Here is a 24,049-nt window from a genome sequence, read left to right as displayed (position 1 = left end):
CTCACGGGGGCGCGGCGGGCCCAGCGCGCTTCGCCAACGCCACACGGAGTTCCCAGGCGATCACCCATCCAAGTACTATCCGTGCCCGGCGCTACTTAACTTTCGTGATCTGACGGGAACGAGTGCACTCAGCGTGGCCAGGGCGTTGGCATTGAAAGAGGATCTATTTTGTCGTCAACTCTTAATACAGCCTACCCAACGCTTTGTGGTAGATTGGAGTGGAAAGTTTCCGGACGGTCTTGCCAGCGAAATTTCCTACATTGCGCCATATATAATTGGGCGTGATTAATGACCTACGCTTTGATTTAAGCACTTGGTCGGCTAGCATACCACATCCCCCCTCTACCATGGCCTTATAGACCTTAAACGACAGTCGGGGCGGCTCATATTTGGAATCCAGGCCCCCGCGGTAACGTGATCCCGTTCTCGGTTTTCCAGAAAGCATCAACGTCACCCACATGCGGGTATCTAAACCTTGTAATGTAGGCCCTCGAGCCTACAACTCTGTATCAACGGACACTGCCATCTGGCGAAACCTATGAATTATCTGCAAAAACGACGACGGTAGCGCTATGGTTAGCGTAGTTAGTTGCTAACCTTCCCGATCCAGGTTCGAATCCCGGACGAGCCCCCACTTGTATCGTGGAAATTATTAGTATCGTGGAGTTATTTGGTAACTCTCGTCACAACGAATTTAACACACTCTCTCTCTCTCTCTCTCTCTCTCTCTCACTAGCAACTCTAACAACTCTACAACACTGACAATTCGATCAATTCTCTCAACTCTACTCTTCGACGTCTCGATCAACTCTCTCAACTCTACTCTTCGATGTCTCGATCAACTCTGACTCTCGCAACACACACACTTTTCGACTTGCATACTCTGACCTCTCGGTCATCCCCCTTAAAACACGAAACCGTCCTTCTGCTCTAACGTTGTTTATTGTTTTTCTCACATCACTGTAAGAACTAGGTGACTTTAGTCACATAGGCGCTCTTAAATGTACACGAACTACAGAAAGACGACATACACAGTTTTTCTAATTTCAACCGACCTCTAATTCAAATTACTTTACGATATTACATTCGGCCTTTCCTGACAATCACATCTGCCCTCAGATGTGCTCATCATCGCTGCTCGCACTTACATCACTATCGTTAACATTCCACCACTTCATGTGATCGGCTGCCGTGATCGTGCTGCTCTCGCTGCACTACGTATCGGTCATTTCGCAGGACCTTTACTTTTAGTTAAGGAACTTCGGATGCAGCTTTAGTCGGGGACCGCCCTGCGTCCTCTCGATTGCCACTAGATCTCCCGTCCTGTATGCTGTCGCCTTCTTGCGTCTCTTGTTATACGTCCACTTGTCTCGGGCTTGGATCTCTTCGATCCGTCTCTTTGCGTCTGTACGCAACTGATCTCGTTCCTCTTGGAACACCGCGGCCTGTTCGTCCTCGATGCTACTGCTCCTCTTTCGCTCTTCCTCTATCTTCCTCTCCGTTGTTTGTTTACCCATTTCACTCTTGTCAGGGGCTTTGGTCGTCGTGGCAGCATCGTGACATTTTCGTAGGCTCGATTCGTACATGGAAGACGTTAACAACTTACCATCTTCCGAGACTATGATCTCTTCTTTTTCGAAGGTCTTCACGTTCATCGTGTCCTCGACAATCCCATCGTCGTCCTCGTCATCCACATCCTCTGTATATCGAATCTTCGTATCGATATTATTGGAGGAATTCCGCACGTGCGACTGCCCTTGTCTTTTCGTTCGCCTTGCATTGACTCTCTTCGAGTTTATCCGAAAACTTGAAACAACCCTCACACCCGCAACGCTATCCTTCTCAGTAAATTCGCAAATATCATCAACAACATCCTGTTGCTGTTGTTTAGCCAGATTCTTCCTCCTCATGATGTTCGCTAAGTCCTCCTGCTAGCCGCAAGAATCCGACGAGGACACCATCTCGTGGTCCACTTTGCCAATCACCACGTGTCTTGCCACTATTCTCCGTTCCTCCGACATTTGCTGCACAGCTGCCCGATACTTCTTCAAAACTCCTGCCAACTCTTCTTTATTTTCTTCCAATTGCGACAGTAGCTCAGTTCGTTCACGACTAGCTACATTAACACGATCTTCTGCTTCGGAACGTTGCCGTAGTGCTTCCTGCAACGAAGCCTGCGTCTCATTCTCCAACTCGTTCTCCAACTGCGACTCTAGAACTTTCACCTTTTTCAGAGCGTTACCACGTACGTCTTCTAACTCCTCGTCCCTCTGTTGCATCTCTTTGCGTATTTCCTTGCATTGTTGCTCGATGTTCATCTTGAGCCTTAATTTCGCTTATTCGAGCAACTGCACCTGGCCAACTAAGTCGTCCAACTCTTCTTCCTGATCCTTTACTCTTTTCTCCAGCTCATGCTTCGCTTTCTTCAGTTGTGCTGCGTCCTCCTCCGTTTTGCCACCAAATGTTAATTCCTCAAGCTCTTGGTCCAATGTCCGCAATCTTTCTTCCTTCAATTCGATTTCCAATCTTGCGTTACTAAGGTTCTGTTCTATGGTAAACTTCTCCGCGATCGCGATCGCGATTTCTTTTTCTCTAGCTAATCTTTTACGTTGCGCTTTCTCGTGTCATAGATCATTCATTAAATTCTGAGTTTCTGAATCGAATTTGCGCTGTTTCTTTTCCAGAAGATTATTCCTAGCTGTCTGTTCTTCCAACAGTAATCTCAAGTCGTGCATCTCGCCATTCGGTTTTTGCAAGCGTCGTTTCCATTGTTCAACAACCTGACGTTGTTCCTCGACCTCTTCGTAAGCATCAGCTAACTTCTTCTCCAATTGCTTCTTAAGTCCAACCAGTTGCTCAAGATCATCCTCATGTTGCTGGGCACTTACTATATTCCCAAATTCATTCTTCAGCGCCTTTTTTAGGCCTTCCACATAGGTACGGGCATCCATTACTGGGTATTTATATCATTTACACCATAGTTGCACTCCTTTGGTGAATTTTGAACAATTGGGGAAAGAAACGCTTAGCGTTATGTCGTGGAAGAAATTCTCCGATAGGACCAGATCTTTTACCCCCATAGTTACTAGATGTCTTAGGCTCCAGGGACTCTCCTTTATTAAATCTATCCCCTTTTCTACGTCAGCCCCGGCTAAGCAGGTTTTCTTATACACAGCCTGACACGCCATAAAAACGTCCATATTAGTACCAGCTGACACAAGTAGGCAACCCAATGACCTACTTATACAGTATTCCCATTCGTCGACGAGGTGCTGCGGAAATAACATCGCAGCAATTAACTCCTCAACATTCTTATACGGTGTTCCGTAATAGTTGAAATATCCCAGGAAGTGCACATTCGTGGGGTTGGAAGTCCAACATGTTTTCTTCGAATTAATCACCATACTAAAGAAGTGCTGTACGACCTCCGCGTACTTGTCCAAGTCCATTAACACTGATCCGCGGAAGCATGCTATACCATCATCTCCAAAAAACACGTCCATAACTGGGTACTCCCCCATGACGACCTCTAAGGTATACCACGTTACCACCATGTTAATGAGACATCTAATAATATTGATAAACATTGATCCGGACAGAATTCCATGATCCTCCTTAAAGCGTCTACCATCAGAGTTTTGGACCGGAGTATTTATAAAATAGTTTATGCACTTCCTAAAGCATATCCGGTCTCTATCGGTTAAATTGAACTTCTCCATTACCACACTGAAAACGTCACGTATTAACCACGCAGGTACCTTTGCATCAAAAGTCGGTTATCAATATTTTAGTCTGCCCATACCTGCAGTTTAATTGATCTAGCTGGCTATTAAGCCACATCATTCCACCCTTCATCATCCATAAGCGGTATTCCTGCAACATTTCTGTTCAATGAACTGTTTGGTTAATGGGGCGGCGAATCTAGCTTCTTGTAGTATGATACTTAACGGGATGGCCCAAACGGGTCTCACCTTATTTTCACCAGGCTTTCCAATGTGACTTCTAGCAAATGCAACACTATCAATTAAGAGAAAGTACAAATTCCCCATCATCGACTCGCCTCCATACGTCAGAAAGGTACCCCAACTCACGTTCTATAACATCCTCCTTTTTCCAGCCTGGTCGTGTTTTAATATACGGTAGACCGGGTGATGTGCGCTGGGGCACGGCGCTGGCCGCTTCAGACATCGAAAGAGAATCTTTTTTTTTTATATTTACATGGAGGAAATCCGCACGGACGCCAGGCCGCTTCTGGGGAAAGCGGCCTGGTAGTGTCGGACTCTCCAAACCTCCACGATGACCGTCCCGGCTGCGATCGAGGAGAGGCCCAAGAACCGGTGTGAGCGTCGCAACGGGGCCTCGCCCACGCGATTTGTTTTCCATGGTCAAAAAATAGAATATTTAAAGAAACATAGGTGTGTGCCAAAATGAGAATGATACAATATGCATGATAATGGTCGCGTAATACTAAAATATTTCTCTTTCTCGATGCTTCGATTGTAGATTATTAAAAATAGATTGTCAAGAAAAGTAAAAAAATATTGGAAAAATAAAAAAAAAACCAACGCCACACGGAGTTCCCAGGCGATCACCCATCCAAGTACTATCCGTGCCCGGCGCTACTTAACTTTCGTGATCTGACGGGAACGAGTGCACTCAGCGTGGCCAGGGCGTTGGCATTGAAAGAGGATCTATTTTGTCGTCAACTCTTAATACAGCCTACCCAACGCTTTGTGGTAGATTGGAGTGGAAAGTTTCCGGACGGTCTTGCCAGCGAAATTTCCTACATTGCGCCATATATAATTGGGCGTGATTAATGACCTACGCTTTGATTTAAGCACTTGGTCGGCTAGCATACCACATCCCCCCTCTACCATGGCCTTATAGACCTTAAACGACAGTCGGGGCGGCTCATATTTGGAATCCAGGCCCCCGCGGTAACGTGATCCCGTTCTCGGTTTTCCAGAAAGCATCAACGTCACCCACATGCGGGTATCTAAACCTTGTAATGTAGGCCCTCGAGCCTACAACTCTGTATCAACGGACACTGCCATCTGGCGAAACCTATGAATTATCTGCAAAAACGACGACGGTAGCGCTATGGTTAGCGTAGTTAGTTGCTAACCTTCCCGATCCAGGTTCGAATCCCGGACGAGCCCCCACTTGTATCGTGGAAATTATTAGTATCGTGGAGTTATTTGGTAACTCTCGTCACAACGAATTTAACACACTCTCTCTCTCTCTCTCTCTCTCTCTCTCACTAGCAACTCTAACAACTCTACACTCTCTCTCTCTCACTAGCAACTCTAAATGGCCTTATAGACCTTAAACGACAGTCGGGGCGGCTCATATTTGGAATCCAGGCCCCCGCGGTAACGTGATCCCGTTCTCGGTTTTCCAGAAAGCATCAACGTCACCCACATGCGGGTATCTAAACCTTGTAATGTAGGCCCTCGAGCCTACAACTCTGTATCAACGGACACTGCCATCTGGCGAAACCTATGAATTATCTGCAAAAACGACGACGGTAGCGCTATGGTTAGCGTAGTTAGTTGCTAACCTTCCCGATCCAGGTTCGAATCCCGGACGAGCCCCCACTTGTATCGTGGAAATTATTAGTATCGTGGAGTTATTTGGTAACTCTCGTCACAACGAATTTAACACACTCTCTCTCTCTCTCTCTCTCTCTCTCTCACTAGCAACTCTAACAACTCTACAACACTGACAATTCGATCAATTCTCTCAACTCTACTCTTCGACGTCTCGATCAACTCTCTCAACTCTACTCTTCGATGTCTCGATCAACTCTGACTCTCGCAACACACACACTTTTCGACTTGCATACTCTGACCTCTCGGTCATCCCCCTTAAAACACGAAACCGTCCTTCTGCTCTAACGTTGTTTATTGTTTTTCTCACATCACTGTAAGAACTAGGTGACTTTAGTCACATAGGCGCTCTTAAATGTACACGAACTACAGAAAGACGACATACACAGCTTTTCTAATTTCAACCGACCTCTAATTCAAATTACTTTACGATATTACAATATAAAACGGTAAAATATTTCAGAAATTATATTTATATGCAATAACACATTACATAAGCGCAAATATAATATAACTGTCTAAAACAATAAGTCACAGTTTAACTATGTATTCATTGTGAAATATTGTATTATGTAAACTTCATCATAAAAGCATAACATTTCAGGTAAACAGGTATACTGAAAAGTAATTATATTTAGTAATATTTAATTATTTTTTAGATAGAAATGTATATCAATTATACGTAAATCAAGCTTTATTATTTTTTATTAACAAGTATAATATTTAGAGATCATTTATATTGACATTATTTCTTTGACTTAGAAATATTAGAGATACATATGCGGTGATCTAAAACAGACAATTAAAATCATTTTTACATATTAGTGGATTTTTATTAACAAAGATGACATTGTATACAGTAACATCAGAAATATTTACAGAAAATAAAAATTCTTATATAAAATGTAAAAATGACAGTAAGTTTATTACTTTCTTAACTTCTGTAATGTCATATTTAATACGTACTATTAATTTTTATATGACCGTAAGAAGATATATAATCATAAGATATGTTTATAGATGTAATATCCAGCTTTATTTTTAAGTATCCATCTTATATGATTAAACCAGAATGTCTTAATGGCTTAACTCGTGATAATGATGATGATATAAATATAGATAGGCAACAAGAAGGAAAATTATTAATAGGTATAAATTTATATATAGAATTAACCAGATATCAGAAAACATTATTTAATGTAATAAATTATATATTAATATTTTTAGAACACCATATATCTACAGAATTACAATATGTTGGATTGCAAGTATGGCGAGGTGCATTATTACTAGCTGATTATATTTTATCCAATCCTGATTTATTCAGGGATAAGGTAGTTCTAGAGTTAGGTGCTGGAGTTGGCTTAACTAGCATAGTAGCTAGTTTCCTAGCAAAAGAAGTAATTTGTACAGGTAATAAAGTTTGTAATATAATACTATTACACTAAATATTGTTCACATATATTTAATGTAAATGTATTTCTTACATTTTAGACATTGATGTAAAAGGGATATTGAAATTAATACATAGAAATTTTATGAGAAATAAAGCTTATATTAAGTCTAAAGTTGACATTAAAGGATTAGATTTCTTGAATTTAAAATGGCCTACATTTTACAAAAAAATAATAGATGAACCAGCTATTATTCTAGCTGCTGATGGTAAGTTATAAATTTATATTTTTACAATAAAAATAACATAGATATGATCAATGATTTTTTATGTTTACAGTAATTTATGATGAAACCGTAACAAAAGGATTTGTCCAAACATTAACAGAACTTTTAAATTCAAATGTACAGAAAGTTGTTTATATTACTTTGGAGAAAAGATATGTTTTTACTACAGCCAATATGGAAACTACTGCTCCAATGTATGAAGAATTCTTAGATCTTGTTAAAGTAAAGCAATTTAATTGGCATGTTGAATATATTAAAATAGATTTTCCACAATATTTCAAATATAATAGATTAGAACAGATGGTTCTCATAAAAATAAAAAACAAGTTAAGTAAATAATATAATTGAACATATAACATATAGTATAGTAACAAATTCATGAACATAAGAGAAATATCAAACAGTATTAAGTAATATAATGTGTTCATAGATATTATAATTGTACATTAAATTTAAATAAATTTAGAGAAAATATTTATATATGGATATCAGAGAAGTTTTGAAAACTTTTAATACAACTTATTATAACGTTATGAATGAAAGTAAGACCTTTTTATCGTTGTTTTCATTTTAATTGTGACAAAAATATATATACTTGTATATATATCATAATTTCATTAAAAAATGTATTTTTCTTAAATATCTTTAATGGCTGTCTATGTATGCATGTATTTCTGTATATATGTACATATTTCACATTCTAAAATTAGAAAGAAAGATTACTCCGTAGGAGTACTATAATTACCACTGAAATATATTTTATAATATGTTATTATCCTATGATAAAAAAGAAATAAAAATAACAAAAAATTTGAATAATTTCAAGTAAAAGCAGCAGACACTTTAAATTATAATGTTTCTAAATTTATTGTATTTTTTTATTTACAACCTAGCATAAGTAGTAATATTAATGGACAGTGATCAAAGTCGTTCGAAGAAAACAGATTTGCTAGAAATCAATACTTGTTAAAAAGTTAAACAAGATTTCACCTAGTTACGTTATAAAGAAACGTCACGTATTACGTACGGGAATGTAAATGCTTCTTCGAACGATCATCGGCAGTAAAGTTGTGTATATTACACAGAGAATAAATTCATTGTAACGTACTAAATTTCATTCATAAATTTATCTGAAAGAACGACAATCGGCAAAAGCTTTGCTAAATAAAAACATACAAACATTCAACATATTAAAATGAGTATAAATACTCAATGCAAAAGTCATATATTGGCGACAGTCACTCTCATATTCAAATTCTCCCGCTTTACAAAGGCACTTTTTTATAACAGTTTATTCCTTACTTTGGGGTAAAACTTATAATTTACAGCCTCAGTTTACAAGAAATATCTGAAGTAATTGTACCAAGGTCCCATCTTTTAATAGATTATGTGCTAGTTTTTTCAACTTCATATTATCTTCAGATATTAAATTTATCCATATTAATCTATAAGATTATGATTTAAATTAACATTCCATAGGAGGTACAACTATTTTATCATATAAAAGAATAGTCTATCATTCCCGATCATGAATATACAAGATTTATCCAGTGACCTTGATTTCCAAAATGATAGTTATATTTAAATGTAACATTCTGTTTAATAATTTTAATTTGTCACTTTTCCAGTTTTGATATTAAAATATTATGTTCTTCAAATTATAAAAATCAAAAGTATATAAGGCAATATAATTTTCACATATTACTAAGCAAATAAAAAGTTCAGAAAGTTAGATACATAAAAGGCATCATTGACTAGACCAAGAAAGAACGGGTACATTATATCTTTTTTTACGAAACAAGGTTCTCGGTTACGTATATTCAAAATAAATTTTTTCTTCATATTTAATTGTTTTCCAGAATTTCAATTAGAACTATATGAATTATTCACATTATATTTATCTGAAAGTTTGTCTTTTGTTTCACTTTTACATTTAAAACTTTCAAATTTATAGAAAATTGATCTAGTAGTTAGAGCAATGATTATCAAGTAGCTATAATGTCAATTATTCTAATCGCAATTACATCCTTTGCAACAAATACTGTACAAAAACGTACAATTAGCAGATTAACGTATGTATAACGGTTATTAATAACTACTTCCATTTACAGTCTTGTTTGATGATGTAGTCATCATATTAGCATATTTGCTAACATTATTGTGGATGGATGCTGTCGTTTTTACAGATTGTGAATTTGGTGAACTAAGTGGTAAAGAAGTTTTCCGTCTTGCATTAGAATTTGATCCATCGCTATTAAAATTTATTTTAGTACTTGTACTATTTTGTTTATTAGCATCTAAAGATGCATGACAACCTGAACTAAGCCATTTTTCAACTTGAGCTTCATGGGACTTTTGTAAAACTTTTCGAATATCACTATCTTCGCCTCCTTCTTTCATAATTTCTTGTAATTTTTGAATAGTCTGATATAAAACTACAGGGCTAATTAGACCAAAATCAAACAAACTACACATATGTAAAACAAAATTACGATATAAATTTTTCATGAGCAATTCTTTCCCTTTAGTTTCGAGAAACATTTGGCAAGCCAGTGGTATTTGACAGTCTCCTACATAGCCATATTTCATGACATGTAAATTCCACATTTTCATAAGTTCTTTTTCTCCTTCATTGACGTCTGTAAAATCGTCTATCATCATCATTGTTTTTGTTTGTAACCATTTTGGATCATTTTCTCCTTCCGAATCAATATCCATTTCTTTTGGATATATGGGTAAACACGTAACAGTATGATGATACAACCTACAAGAAATTTCATGAGCAACATATTTTATATGTAATAAATAATGACATTTATTTTAGTTAACTGTTGTACCTATTATGTCCTGTAATATAAGGTCTTTGGCTTTCATATTCATTTTCATCAAGCTCTAAAAATTCAGAAAGACTTGGCTTAGTTCTTTTTGGGCGACATACTAAAATATTTGTTACACTTGTACGTCTCGTCGGTCCTGTTCTTGAAAATGCTATGCTAGATGGCTGTGTAATTAATTCATGAGGGCTACCAGCATATGAGCCATCATAACATTCGTTTATTGCTACATCTATGCGAGCACCTTGTGGAATTGGCTATTAAAATAAAAAATTTATTTTATAGTACTTTAATGTCACAGATTTGTAATGCATATATTTAAACACTTACCACATACGTAAATGTAAATCGCGAATGACATAATTTTAAGTGCTTTAAAAGAGAATAAAGTTTTCCACAGTCTAATGAGCACCAAGGGCAATGTAAATCTTCACAAGCTTCTGTTTGTTGGCGACTATTATTATTATACAGGAACTGATAAACTATTTGCTGTGTACCCATGATAGTGTCCGTTTTCTCACTAGTTGTCATTCTTGAGGAATTTAGAGGACTAGGTGTTGGCAGTGTTGGATTATTGTTATTGTTGTTATTACTATTATTATTGTTGTTATTATTGGTACTATTATTATTATTATTATTTGTGGAAGAACGTTCTAGACCAGCTGAAATTATTTTATGAAACATTTTATCTTCTTTTTATCCTATTTATACATATTTCTTCTTCTGTGGAAAAAGAAAAAGATAGAAAACTTACTATTTCCTGAGCGATTTTCTTTATTATCACCATTTGGTACTGAATGAATGGGAGTTGGTCTATCAACTAAACCGTTACTTGGTTCAGTCGTCCAATTAAGCCTAAACTTTAATGTTGGTCCTTTGCTGAATACTTCAAAAGGACCACATTCCTTGATGTCAGGTACAGACTCCCAAGAGCTGTGCTTCTTTGGGCTAGATCGAATATTGGTTTGTACTTCTTGTAAGCCTAGTTCATAATCGCCATCAGTCAACAAACATCGGTTGTGTTTATCATACACTATGAGTTCAGAACCATACAACTTTATTTCTTCTCCTCCAGCTTTAATTGAACCCGTAGAAGATTTGCGACGCTTTTGAGCTGGTTCTAACGAGAAAAAGAGAAAAAGAAAAGGAAAACAAATATTATGAAAGTATACTCTCTAAAGTAATTCATGGTATATGTGTGTGTGCGTGTATTGTTAACTAACCATCTAAATCACAGTTATGCATAAGGCAGCCAGTATTGGACGTACAATATACTCTAAGTAAAAGCATATAAGTTTTCGCTACATGACCATTATTTAAACTGAAAGATTCATTAGGTATAGATATGGTAGGTGCCTTTGGAGGTGGTTGATTTTCACAAGGATTGATTGGAACTTCACTTGTGCCAACAGAAACCTAAAATTAAAAAATGTTCGCTTATTTAACAGCAATTATCAATCTTACTTATTTATTCCATTCTAACAAATTATGTAATTGAAAAGTCATACTTGCCTGCATAATTGGTGAACTCACATCTTTTCTTTTTTTGTGACATATTTTCAATAATAATGTTTCTACCTTTACTGGATCTTGAGGCGTTTCAACTGTAACATTACCATTATAAAGAAAAATTTAATTCAATATGCTAAATCTTTGAAGTGTCTCATTTAGGTACCAGAGCGTATTTCACAATTACCTTTTTTATCATAAAAACCTAGAAAAGTAAGAGTCATGTATCCACGAACACCTGGGTTTTCTCCTTGATTATTTTTTGACATTAATTTTTCCAATATCATGTCAATTTTAAACACCCGACGTGATTTATGGCTTCTAGACATACGTTGCCTCATGTAAGTTAAGTTTCTATATAGAAATATTGGCTAAAAAAGAATTACACAAAATGTTTTACATTGTCATATTTCTATTAGTTTGTATAAACAAAATGATACAGAGCATAAAATATAATGTTTAATTTCATTTTATTTTAAATAAACTATAAAGTAGCTTTATAAGATAATAAATTTATATACCTACCGTTCTCAATCATAAAAAACAAATATAAAAAGTTTCAAAATATTTTTTAACTTTAATTATATTGCAGGAATGTTCACAAACACTCTACTGTAGAATTTAAGTTTTATTTTATTACAACCTAAGAAAAATTCACTAAACTGTTAGTACAAAAAAATTGTACCAAATACACTTTCATTCATATTTACTTGTCTACAAGTATTTACCATTTCACTCTCATCTAATACTTTGGACATTTTGAATACAAATAAATATTAAAATATTCAGTTAACACTTTGAGGAGACATTAAACTACAGATAATTAACAATTAAAATAAAATATAAAATATAGATAGATTTATTTTACTTTTACTCACTGAAATTTGGTTTCTTGTGCGTAGAAATCGATAGATCTGGGTTGGTTCTGAAAAAATGATACATAAAATTATTATATAATAGCAAGAATAAGAATATATAATTTAAACATTTTTAAATACAAATAAATTAAATAAAAGAAGAATATAGTTCAATTGAATTCCTCCAGATGGCTCAGAGGTTAACATTTTTGTCACAAGTGAAATGATCCTTGCAGGAGTTAAAAGAGATACATATCAAAAATTGTATATGATTCTTCTTTAAGGAAAAATGGGAAATGATGATTAGGTTATTCTCGTTTCCATATGAGAAGCCTGCATTCTTTCATACTTGTTACGCTTTATGCAGGTTAAACCTCTCTGATCCCATTTTACTCTAAAATAAAACTGCACTATGTCTCAAATTATTAAAAAATATAAGTACCTTTAAAAAACAAAAATAATTCTATTACACTAAATTAGTTACTAGAAAATTTTCTTAATTTTTTGACATATTTAAATAAAAGTTAATATGTTGTGATTGAATTAAACATGAGTGTTAATAATTTAAATACATGATATTTTGCTACAAAACTAAGATATATATTAATTGAGAAAAAATATTAAAATAAAAATCACAATGTTGAAAAATAATTTAATCTTAATAATGTATTTATTTATTTAGAAAATTTCCTTATATTTTTTGACATGTTTAAATAAAAGCAACAACATGTTGTGGTCGAATTAAACATGAGTGTTAATAAATTAAGTACATGATATTTTGCTACAAAACTAAGATATCCATTAGTTGAGAAAAAATATCAAAATATTAAAATAAAAGTTGCATTGATGAAAAATAATTTAAACCTAATAATACATACTTCATTTATTTAATCACCACATATAATTGGCTTAACTTTTTAAATTAAACACTAAATAGGAACATGGTGAGAGAATGACAGGTGTCCACGAATTGAAGCAAAGGAGGGAACGGAGTGGAACGACGCGCGGTTCGGCGCTCGGTACGTTCTTAGCAAATGGGGTTATGTACGATCATTTTGAATATTTGTAATAAATATTGAAAAAGTGATGATCAATGATCATTTAGTTATTATAAATCGAGATATTAATTAATTTTGAAGTCAGAAAAATAGAGGAAAAAGGAATGATAACAGAAAGTTCTTACTTTCGAAGGCCTGTAGAAATAGCTCATGGTCTGCTTGAATTTGATCCATTCGAGGACCTTTCTGCCCGTCCACTTCTTTTTCCCGCTTTTTCGGCGGCATTTTTATACGATTCGTTGTCAAATTTCTTACGGAAATTCACTTTTGTCACGTGAAAATCTAATGACAACACCCGCCCCGCGCGAAATCTGCGGCGCTTAGCCTGCAACTAAAGCGCACCCTTATATCATTATTAATAACTAAACGAACCAATCACTCATTACCAATACATATCGCGCGAAATGTAAAAATAATTTGTTTCCTTAAAATGCAATGTAAGATCAGATGTTCGATTTTCGATATGAAAGTTGACAACATATCAAAACATACATCATATTCGATTTATATATATCCGCAAACATATGTAGTGTATTTGGATTGTAGATGAAAGAAGTAAAATAAAAGTAAAAAGAAAAATATAGAACGTTACAACAACGTAAAAACAATATCATGACGTCATACTATATCTTCACTTTACATTCGAAAGGTACATATCTAAAAGAATTTTAAGTATTATTAGGTATAAAAATACGATAAGTAAAAGAACATGATATAATACGTGAACACTATTATATAGGTATGTAATACTTGTTAAAATTCTAAAGAATTTTTATATTATATTATAAATAATACCGCTTTTGGAATCTAAAGTGAAAAATCTATCTAATCAGATACTTTTGTACGCCGCTATATATACTTTTGTCCAGCCATCAGAGATGTATATATATTAAAACTATAAGTAATTTCTTTTTAACAAAAAGAAAAAATGAAAACGTTATTCTGTAACTATAATTTTAAACTTCTATATAACAGCAGATATCATAATAAAAGGAGTATGTTAGCAGAATTTATATAATTGCATTAAAACGCATGCATTGCAGATCATATATTATGCTTTCCATTTCTTCTAAATTTTATAAATCATTTCTATGCTGTTGCTAAATATTATAGAGTAGAAAATCAAAATATAAATATTGATACAAATAAATAATAAATACAAATAATAATTGATACAAATAAAATTTGTTATAAATTAATTTTATATTGTAATCCTGTAACGTTATTGATTAGTGTATGTATGTAAATATTATAAATTATAGTTATATAAATTCTTTATATAGTTGTGATCCTAAACTTTAAAAGAAATTACTTTCATATTTTTTGGGAAAACTTTACAAGGTTGGTCAACATAAAATATTTTACTAGAGATAAAAATGCCTGTATGAAAGCACATTTTAAACATGTGTACCCCCTAGTGAATAGTCAAAGCAAGTGTAAATGAATTATATGATATTAATAGTTTATTCTTGTTTGTTTGAAAAATATTGGAGATAAAGAGTGAATCTTAAAACAAAACTTGATGTTGGTATGCTTTATATAATCTTAATTTATGCTTCTGTAATATGGTATGAAACAGTATAATTTGTATAATGATCTTTAGTGAAATTTAAATTATAGGTTTAATATAATTCAGTGAAGAAATACGATGAAGTACAACATATTCCGTATTACAAATGTTCTGTTTATGCAAAAACGGTTCTTTAAAAAAGTACAAGTAAGAGTTAGATTTGCACCTAGTCCAACTGGTATGTGATATGATTATTCACCTTTATAAAATTCAATATAATAGAATATTAAATCATCATATGGAATATTTTTTTATTTATCTTGCTTAATACAGTATAAAAAATATATTAATATGTGTAAAAATTATTACAGGTTCGTTACATGTAGGAGGTTTACGAACTGCATTATATAATTATTTATTTGCCCGTGCTAATAATGGTGCATTTATTTTACGAATTGAAGATACTGATCAATCTAGATGTATACCTGATGCAATAGAAAAAATCCAATGTGATTTACTATGGTCTGGAATCATACCTGATGAGGATCCAATAAGAGGTGGACCTGCCGGGCCTTACATACAATCAAAACGTCTTGAAATATACAAGTACGTTGAAAATTTTCATTTATATAAGTATTCAAATAAATACTATATTGTAGTTACATATTGTAGTTACATGTAAATGTAATATAAATGTTGTGTTCATATAGATATTTCCAAGTGATATTATGAATTATTTTCTACAAAATTATTAGATATAATGATGTTACTTTATACTTTAAAGTATACTTTACTTAAAGCTTAGTGAACATTTTTCAAGTAAGTCCATTAAAGCATATATGTAACAAGATCCAAATAAACATAATTATATTTTGTTTTATCACCTAATTTCAAATAATTATTGTAACATAACTAATTTCTATTTATTAGTATTTTGGCTAAAAATATAGAGTTTTAATACATATAATGGTTGTATTTTTTGCTTATTTAAATTATATTATATTATATAGTATAAATTAAATTTAAATTATTTGTCTATGACTTCCTATATTTTTTATAAAATAAAGTTAAATTTCACTTGTTATTTTAATAGACAAAGATTCTTATAGATACTAGAAAACTAATAATATACCATTATTCATTAAATTACAGGGACCAAGTGCTTAAACTTATAAATAATCAATCTGCATATTACTGTTTCTGCACAGAAAACAGATTGCAATTATTGCGAAGAGAAGCAATAAAACGAGGAGAAGTGCCTAAGTATGATAATAGATGTAGACATATAAGCAACGATGAAGTAAAAGCAAAACTTGATAAGGGATCCCCTTTTTGTATTAGATTTAAGGTATTGAAAAATGGTATTACATGATGTCATATATTGTGATTAATTATATTTTTATATATTTATCTATATTTTTGTAGTTATCTGCTGGAATAGAAAGCTTTGATGATTTAATATATGGTAAAATAGAACATGATATTGCACAAAGGGAAGGAGACCCCATTATTATCAAAACAGATGGTTATCCAACTTACCATTTTGCAAATGTTGTTGATGATCATCTTATGGAAATATCTCATGTATTAAGAGGAATTGAGTGGCAAGTATCCACACCTAAACATATAATGATGTACAAGTAAGTACTAAAATTTATAACAAAATTTGTAAATATTTTAATATTTGTTAGTTCCTGTAAAGTATTATTTTTTTAATTTCATATATAATTATAAGATATTTTCAATTTAAAAGTAGAATATTTATATAGGATTCAAATTTTATGCAGTATTGTTGTAGAATTATGGTTATTATTAATTACTTGTATTGTGCAATATGGTATGATGAACAATAAAATATATTAGAATGTGTTATATTTTTGAATACAAGTATTTATTACATGTACAATATCTAAATAATAAACAGTTATCTCAGTATATGAGGACAAAGAAAATAGTTTAAATTATTATTTTAAATTTATTATTAAATAATTATTAAATATATATAATTAGTATATAGTAATTAAATAATAAATATATATAACAAATTAGTAATTATTTAATAATAAGTTATGAATAATAATTTAAACTATCTTCTTTATTCTTTAGATATTAGATATTATAATTAATAATTATTTGATTAAATAGATTAATTACATGTACTAAGAAAATCTTATTTACCTGTGATAAACTTTTTTTAGTATTTATGTAGAATATTAAAAAAAATTATGTTTATATAACATTTATATGTATTTCATACATATTTTATGAATATGACATGACTACATATCCTTTACTAAACATTTAAATATAAATAATTTATTATACGATATTATCCATTAATTGTAGATTATCACCAATAATTGTAATTATTACAGAGCTTTTAATTGGACTCCACCTTTATATGGACATTTACCCTTGGTATTAAACTTTGATGGATCAAAATTATCAAAAAGGCAAAGCGATATAAGTATAGAATCCTTTAGAAAAGAGGGAATTTTTCCATTAGCAGTTTTAAACTATGTTACACATGCTGGTGGTGGTTTTGATAATAAAGGAGGTGCTCTTTACATTGATAGTTATGAAGAATTAATCAAACAAGTATTTATGTTTTATATTATATCTTTTATACAAAATATTTGTATTCAATATAAATCATACTACACATGCTTTTCTATTATTTATTTTAGTTTGTTTTAATTATTTCAGTTCAATATTTCTAAAATAAAAGTAAGTTCTAATAAACTTTCACCTCCAAAACTATTAGAATTCAATAGGATAGAGATAGCAAAATTATTAGCAAATGAAAAAAATAATGCATTTTTAATTGAAAGAATAAAAACGTTAGTCATAGAAGCATTCCCAAATAGGTATGTATGGTTTGTCTAGTGCTAATTTTTATTTATATTTAGAGCCTTAACAACATATTCAATGATATTTTTAGACAAACTGATGGAAATTTACAATTAGACGACAATCATATTATTTCTGTATTAAAATGGGCACAGCATAGAATATCAAAATTAAGTGATCTAGTATCTCCAAAGTTGGCCTTTTTATGGCATATACCAACCACATCATTTGATGACACTATGTTGGGATGTAAATTAGGTATAATTTGTTATACTTTGTATATAAACATTACTGAGTGTTTCGTGTAGTATAATTGAATCCATTATTTTTTTTTTATACACTTAAAACGGTTTTTCTTTATAGATGCGCTTAAAATAATAAGTATGAAATTGATTGAAACTGAAATTCAAAATTTTAATAAAGAATGGATAAATAAATACCTAAAAGAATTTGCTAATGAACATGAAATTTCATATCCAACATTGATGAAAGCTTTACGTTTTGTACTTAGTGGTTTAAAGGTAAACATAAAATATCCTAATTATATTTTTTCATTATAAATTTAATACTGATTTATATAATATATGTATTTACATTTTTAGGAGGGTCCACCAGTTTCTGAAATGATGGAAATTTTGGGGAAAGATTCTACAGTGTTAAGAATAAAACGCTATATTTCCTAAAAATAAAAATGTGGTCATATATATTTGTAAATTTATAATTAACAATACATTTTGAAATTAATACTTTTTATTATTCGTAGAATAAAAATAATTTTGAATAGAATACAAATTTTATATATCTAGTCAATTTTGTTATTTATGTTTGTGTTTGTATTTTATATGTTTTTAAATATATTAAAATCATTTAATTTTGTATGTTATGGGTCACATAAAAAGCTATTTCTTTAGCTGTTTAACATATAAATATTTTTATTTTTATGTTATCTATAACTTGCATATAATGCATATTAAGATACAGAAACATATATATGGAAATAAAAGAAATTTATATAATGTCATATTATATAATTATATTTTCTTTGAATAAGAACATCTATTTTTAAATAATACATTAAATATGTTGATATTAGTAATCTTATGTAAGATTTTCTAAAACTCAAGAGATTTATAGTATTATAAGACTAAATTATATGAAACCTATCTGATAATCAAATGAAACCTGAATATATAATTTAAAAGTTATGTAATTTGAACTTCGGATGAAATTATTTACAGTTTTATTATTTACAGTTGTTACATTTCAATTCCCTGGGATAATTGGGATTGATTTTGTATCTTTAAATAAATGTTCAATTTTCTAATACAATCGAAATTATAATTAAATTATAATATATTCCTAATTACAGAAAGCTTTCTGAAATATAACATAAATATAACATGTAATATAAATAAAAGGATTTTTACTATAATAGATATTGAAACTTATAATGACAGTTTAAAAATATAAACTACAATATTTTTAAAATGAAAAAATATTTGCTAATATTTTTCCATGATAATTGAATTTATATACACAATGTGCGTTGAAATATTCCCAGACAATAAGAAATTTATTAAATATAAAATTACTTACATCTATATAGACAAAATTACTACGCAATTTATTGTAACTATAAAACCTATCATAAGGATATCAATTTATGGAATTAATAATAATAATATAATAATATTTTATCGTATATCAGCCTTTGCTTAGTAATTTATGAAATAAGCAAATTGTATTTTAAATATTTTCTAATATCTTCTTATTATGTAATTAAATCTTAAATAATATTATTTTGATATAGATTGATTTTGTTTCTATAAAAATATATACATATAAAATATAGTAAACAAGCATCTACTGCATCAACTGTGCATTTCAATGTTTTCATATCATATGTATAAAATATACTGTTATCCTTTGTTTACTTGTACCAATGAATTTTTTTCAAACTAAAATGTATATAGTAAATATTTAAGTTATAAATTGTAATATACTTATATTAGGAAAAATATCCTAAGTGTAATGAAACTATAAATTATATTGCATTTGTGAAAAGGACAATCATAATTTGATCCATTTATTTAATATTTCTGTTTACAATAATATAATACTAGATGAATAAAATATATCTTCTTAAGAAAAAAACTTTTATCTGAATACATCTAAACAGAAACAAAAGGATAAAAGGGAAATGAAACAATCTTTGAAGAAGATTTTCTTTATTTGGATATGTGTATATTTCATTATAATTAATTAAAATAGTTTATCATATATACCTTCTCTTTTAAATTATTTGAATGACATACATATATTAAGTCATATCATATACAAAGAAAAGATGGAGATAAACATATTTTTGTCTTAGAGTATAAACATAAATTATATGAATATCATTGTGTTTTTGATCTATGTGAATTGCATAATGATTATTTTAATATTAAAACTATATTAACTTTTTTACTAGTAGCAATATATGCTACTGTACAATATTATTTATCATACTTTAAAAATTCTATAAATGTAGGATAAAAGTAAGTTATTAGATATATAATATTATAGACCTTTTCTATCATACTAGGTAACATCAACTTATTTGAAGTATAGTAGATTTTTATATCTTTGGATTTTGCAAAATATGTAATGTAGTTTGCAAAATACATAAGTAGAGAATTTAAAAAAAATATATTCTAATTAATTATATTTATAAATATAATAATTTCAAGAAATTTATTTGTGACTAATTTTGTATAGTTGTATAATACTCTTTATAGTTTTCAAACATTTTCTACGTCTTATGTATTCATTGAATTATGGATTTACTTAACATAATAGTGTAATGAAGAATGTATAAAGAACATTCAGTATATATAAACGGACTTAGAAAGGAATTGTTTTACAATTTTCAATAGAACATCATATAATTTACCTCTCTTTCTAAATTTCAAAGAATTTCAGAAAAATAACAAGAAACGAGATTTTATTATATGTATGTATTACTATTATCTAGGGTTGAGGTTTCTTATGCAGCTTTGCATATAATAATGTATAAGAATATATTTCGAAACATTTTATGTTTCTTATTGCATTTTCTGATAGAAAAACAAATTAATTTTATATTTTTAAATATACATCAATAATACAAAACAAAAAAATTTGAATGAACTAAATAGATCAAAAATGCATATATTTGAAAGAAATATGAAAAATTTTGTAAATGAAGAAAGTTTGCTAAAATACATATCCACTGATTTTATGATAGTTATCAATAATAAAGTAGTTGTTAGTTTATCGAAACAATGTATAAGATGAGGACAATTTTTCTTTACGTAAATGTAAATAAATTTAAAAGAGTAATTAATCCAAACATAACATGATTTGATCCTTAGCTTCATGCTACAAAACTGTTCTACCAGTAGGAAGTTTCTACATTGTATTGAATTTTCTTGATTAAATAAAACTTTAAAATGATATAATTATATCTATGTATCCTTTAAATTATTTTTCTTTAAATTGTACATACCTTCTGAATATGTTTTATCATGTAATATGTGCGTAATAGTTGTTATATAATTTATTCTCACTAAATATTTTGTGACATATTAGGTATACATATAAATATAAAATTAAGTATAAGTATAAAATTACAACTGAATATCTAACATTATATAATACTATCATAATATTATCACCCAAATACAAATTATAATTTTTACTATAATCTTAAACAAATATCACATGCAAATTATTTTTATAATTCAGTGTTTACAATATTAAATGGAAAATTTGGAATGCATAAGACAATTTTAAAATTATAATATAATGCCAGTTAAGTTATGCTGTTCATATATTTTGAGATTAGAAAATCTAAGATAGGCACTTTTATCCTTGCAGATTTATTATGCTGGAATGCAAATTTATATATATGGAAGAATTAGTGTAGTTTTGTGGTATAAATTGAGCATATTTGAAAGGGCAAAGCATAATAAACAAAATATTACATTAAATTATATACTTTAAAAAAGTTTCATATCTACATCATTAACAACATTATTCTAATATTCATATTCTAAAAAGATGGTTATATAATATTGAGAAACAGTTTAACTGTTTTCTTTTTACTTATTGAGTCAATGGATTGGAACATGTAACATTTCCATTTCTCCACATTGTTAGAAATAACATTAGAATTATTGAAGAAATTGTTTTCCATTCATCGTATAATATATTGAAGTATTCACTCATGTTGCATATTGTCAATAAAAAATTACTATTTGAAAAAATAAATTTAATACCTGGATTTGTAAGAGTATATATTATTAAAATTTTTTTAAATATTTTTTTAATATCTTTAAGACCTTTGATTTATGGATTGAAAACATTTATAGATTAAAGTTTAACATATTTATCTTGATTTTAAAACAAATAAAACTAGTATTCTTGTATTATCACTGATAAGATATTAAGATATTAAGAAAATTTCCTAAAATTAATAGTAGTGTGATATATGAATATAATAATATATGAATATAATAATATAATAAATGCTGAAATTATATAAACAAATACATGCGTGTAAAAGACATTCAACAGGCACGCACACACATAAATACATAATACGGTTCTACTTTAATATGGATGAGAATTGGATATCAATGTATTGTGTATCTGTCGTGAATTATAAAATGAATAAATTCGAGACCAGGAATTAATACCTGATTAATATAACTTGAAGTTTCATTACTCTTATTTACAAGAATGAAGAATATGACCAAAGATAATATAATAAGGAGATATTAAATGTCTGAACAATTCAGCTAGGAGCAATTCCGAAAGATAGCAATTGTTTGTTTTTTGCTTTTGTAAATTTAAAATTTTTAGTAATAGTAATAGCGGCAATCAATATCAATAGTAACTACAATATTATTAGTTTCGCAAGCTTATGTATAAGAAATTATTTCAAATCGAGTTAATCCCTATTTAATAAATATAATATTTAAGTGAATCTTATATATCTGTAAGGTTTAATTGTCAATCGCGTGTTAAACAAATTCTTTTATTTCTTTGTTACAGCAGCCTTGTTTTAACATAGCAACATTGAAATTATGATACATTTAAAAAACTTGTTTCCTCAGTTTCTTAATAAATTTGTACATGATATTTTTATTGCCATTGGCAGGTGACATACATTTTTCTTTGTCATTACCACTATTATCATCATCATCCTAATCATTGTTTATTTCAAGACTGTTATAATATGATCATAGAAATGAAATATCACTTTCATTTAATCATGTTGCATTATGTTAAAGATGCTTTCTTAAATATCTTTTAATTTAGTTAGAAATTTAAATGTGATAAAAAAAATTGCAGAGCACTTTATGTACACAGTGTGTTATTTTTGTATACACGTATAATATTTTGTTTGATTATGCATATGTGTATGTATATATACTATATATAATATTATATAATTTATCAATAGATAAAAATTTACAGCACATATAATTTTAACTGTACATAATATAAATACAAAGACATTGTTTTAAACTATTAAATTGTAATTGGTATAATCATAATGCAAAAATAAACATGTAATTGTTGTAAGATTTATGATTCACAGTACTGTATAAATTTTATATTATTTTTCACAGTTTATGTACACATAGCACATACAGTAGTTTGTTATTTATTTTTTTCAATACATAACTTCCAGCAGTGTCATATACTCATCAGTCATTATTTGTGAACTGCCTTTTATCTTTTAATACTCAAGAATTTAAAAAATGAAATATTTTATAAGCTACGCAATAGAAAAATTTTTTAATTTTATACAAATATAAACAATTCTAAGAATATTGTAATAAATACATTATATATAATATATGAAAAATTATTTTTTTATATCAGTATATATATATGTGTATTAACTGTAAAAAATAATTTTTTAATGGATATCGTAATTTTTATTAAAGTATTGTAATTGAATTATTAGCATAATTTTTCATAATAATATCTTTTATCTTTGCTTTATCTTACAATTTAATATATGTAGTTTTCCATGTTCATTAAATTTAATATGTAAAATAATATATATATAACGAAAATTGTATTTGCCAAGCTATTTTATTACAGA

At 29.7% G+C, this 24,049-nt stretch overlaps 4 protein-coding genes and 2 pseudogenes across 13 annotated transcripts in view; 2 read left to right on the top strand and 4 right to left on the bottom strand.

The window, feature by feature from the left end:
• The window catches only part of LOC100743722 (methyltransferase-like protein 22), a 9,435-nt gene extending 1,613 nt beyond the window's left edge, over nt 1–7,822 (top strand). The window contains exons 1-6 of one of the 4 annotated variants that reach the window (XM_033318446.1): nt 6,045–6,213; nt 6,372–6,526; nt 6,630–6,758; nt 6,837–7,022; nt 7,104–7,271; nt 7,342–7,822. In XM_033318446.1, the coding sequence (XP_033174337.1) occupies nt 6,454–6,526; nt 6,630–6,758; nt 6,837–7,022; nt 7,104–7,271; nt 7,342–7,628 (843 nt within the window). In that variant the 5' untranslated portion in view covers nt 6,045–6,213; nt 6,372–6,453 and the 3' untranslated portion in view covers nt 7,629–7,822. Of the gene's footprint in view, nt 1–6,044; nt 6,234–6,371; nt 6,527–6,629; nt 6,759–6,836; nt 7,023–7,103; nt 7,272–7,341 lie in introns of those variants that run through there. The other 3 variants (XM_012393817.3, XM_012393883.3, XM_012393942.3) reach the window with 3 other exon arrangements.
• On the bottom strand, nt 32–150 carry LOC112212497 (annotated as a pseudogene).
• On the bottom strand, nt 2,337–2,951 carry LOC100743841 (unconventional myosin-XVIIIa). Its single transcript, XM_012383603.1, has 2 exons — nt 2,781–2,951; nt 2,337–2,618 (listed from the first exon to the last, which is right to left on the bottom strand). The coding sequence occupies exons 1-2, from the start codon at nt 2,949–2,951 to the stop codon at nt 2,337–2,339; spliced, it is 453 nt and encodes a 150-aa protein (XP_012239026.1).
• LOC112212501 lies at nt 4,560–4,678 on the bottom strand (annotated as a pseudogene).
• A 315-nt stretch (nt 7,823–8,137) lies between the features above and the next one.
• LOC100743606 (polycomb protein suz12-B) lies at nt 8,138–13,900 on the bottom strand. Its single transcript, XM_003484368.4, has 9 exons — nt 13,673–13,900; nt 12,511–12,557; nt 11,820–12,003; nt 11,636–11,727; nt 11,347–11,539; nt 10,878–11,243; nt 10,454–10,785; nt 10,127–10,380; nt 8,138–10,053 (listed from the first exon to the last, which is right to left on the bottom strand). The coding sequence occupies exons 1-9, from the start codon at nt 13,770–13,772 to the stop codon at nt 9,378–9,380; spliced, it is 2,244 nt and encodes a 747-aa protein (XP_003484416.1). The 5' UTR covers nt 13,773–13,900; the 3' UTR covers nt 8,138–9,377.
• Nucleotides 13,426–18,699, top strand: LOC100742532 (probable glutamate--tRNA ligase, mitochondrial). Of its 7 annotated transcripts, none has more exons than XM_033324764.1 (10): nt 13,426–13,508; nt 15,168–15,295; nt 15,429–15,663; nt 16,210–16,405; nt 16,483–16,697; nt 17,433–17,655; nt 17,764–17,924; nt 17,999–18,165; nt 18,271–18,428; nt 18,510–18,699. In XM_033324764.1, the coding sequence occupies exons 2-10, from the start codon at nt 15,196–15,198 to the stop codon at nt 18,588–18,590; spliced, it is 1,536 nt and encodes a 511-aa protein (XP_033180655.1). In that variant the 5' UTR covers nt 13,426–13,508; nt 15,168–15,195; the 3' UTR covers nt 18,591–18,699. The 7 variants fall into 7 exon arrangements, with proteins under 7 accessions (XP_033180655.1, XP_003484407.1, XP_012246437.1 ...); XM_003484359.4 differs by lacking the exon at nt 13,426–13,508 and adding an exon at nt 14,081–14,196; XM_012391014.3 differs by lacking the exon at nt 13,426–13,508 and adding an exon at nt 14,903–15,071.
• The last annotated feature ends 5,350 nt before the right edge of the window (nt 18,700–24,049 follow it).

This window comes from Bombus impatiens, unplaced genomic scaffold (genome assembly GCF_000188095.3).
Source record: "Bombus impatiens unplaced genomic scaffold, BIMP_2.2 scf_0008, whole genome shotgun sequence".
Lineage (NCBI taxonomy): Eukaryota > Metazoa > Arthropoda > Insecta > Hymenoptera > Apidae > Bombus > Bombus impatiens.
Note: the sequence above shows the minus strand (reverse complement) of the source record. Positions and strands in the feature narration are given on the sequence as shown.

Excerpts from the sequence above, each read along its gene's own strand:
- LOC100743841 (XM_012383603.1), bottom strand. The coding sequence starts at position 2,951 with ATGGATGCCCGTACCTATGTGGAAGGCCTAAAAAAGGCGCTGAAGAAT. Across the intron at positions 2,619-2,780 it reads AGGTCGAGGAACAACGTCAG|AAAGCGCAACGTAAAAGATT; the intron begins GTTGTTGAACAA and ends CTATGACACGAG.
- LOC100743606 (XM_003484368.4), bottom strand. The coding sequence starts at position 13,772 with ATGCCGCCGAAAAAGCGGGAAAAAGAAGTGGACGGGCAGAAAGGTCCT. Across the intron at positions 12,004-12,510 it reads GCACAAGAAACCAAATTTCA|CCAATATTTCTATATAGAAA; the intron begins GTGAGTAAAAGT and ends ATTCTTTTTTAG. Across the intron at positions 11,540-11,635 it reads TGAGTTCACCAATTATGCAG|GTTTCTGTTGGCACAAGTGA; the intron begins GCAAGTATGACT and ends TTTTAATTTTAG.
- LOC100742532 (XM_033324764.1), top strand. The coding sequence starts at position 15,196 with ATGAAGTACAACATATTCCGTATTACAAATGTTCTGTTTATGCAAAAA. Across the intron at positions 16,698-17,432 it reads AAACATATAATGATGTACAA|AGCTTTTAATTGGACTCCAC; the intron begins GTAAGTACTAAA and ends TAATTATTACAG. Across the intron at positions 17,925-17,998 it reads ATAGAAGCATTCCCAAATAG|ACAAACTGATGGAAATTTAC; the intron begins GTATGTATGGTT and ends TGATATTTTTAG.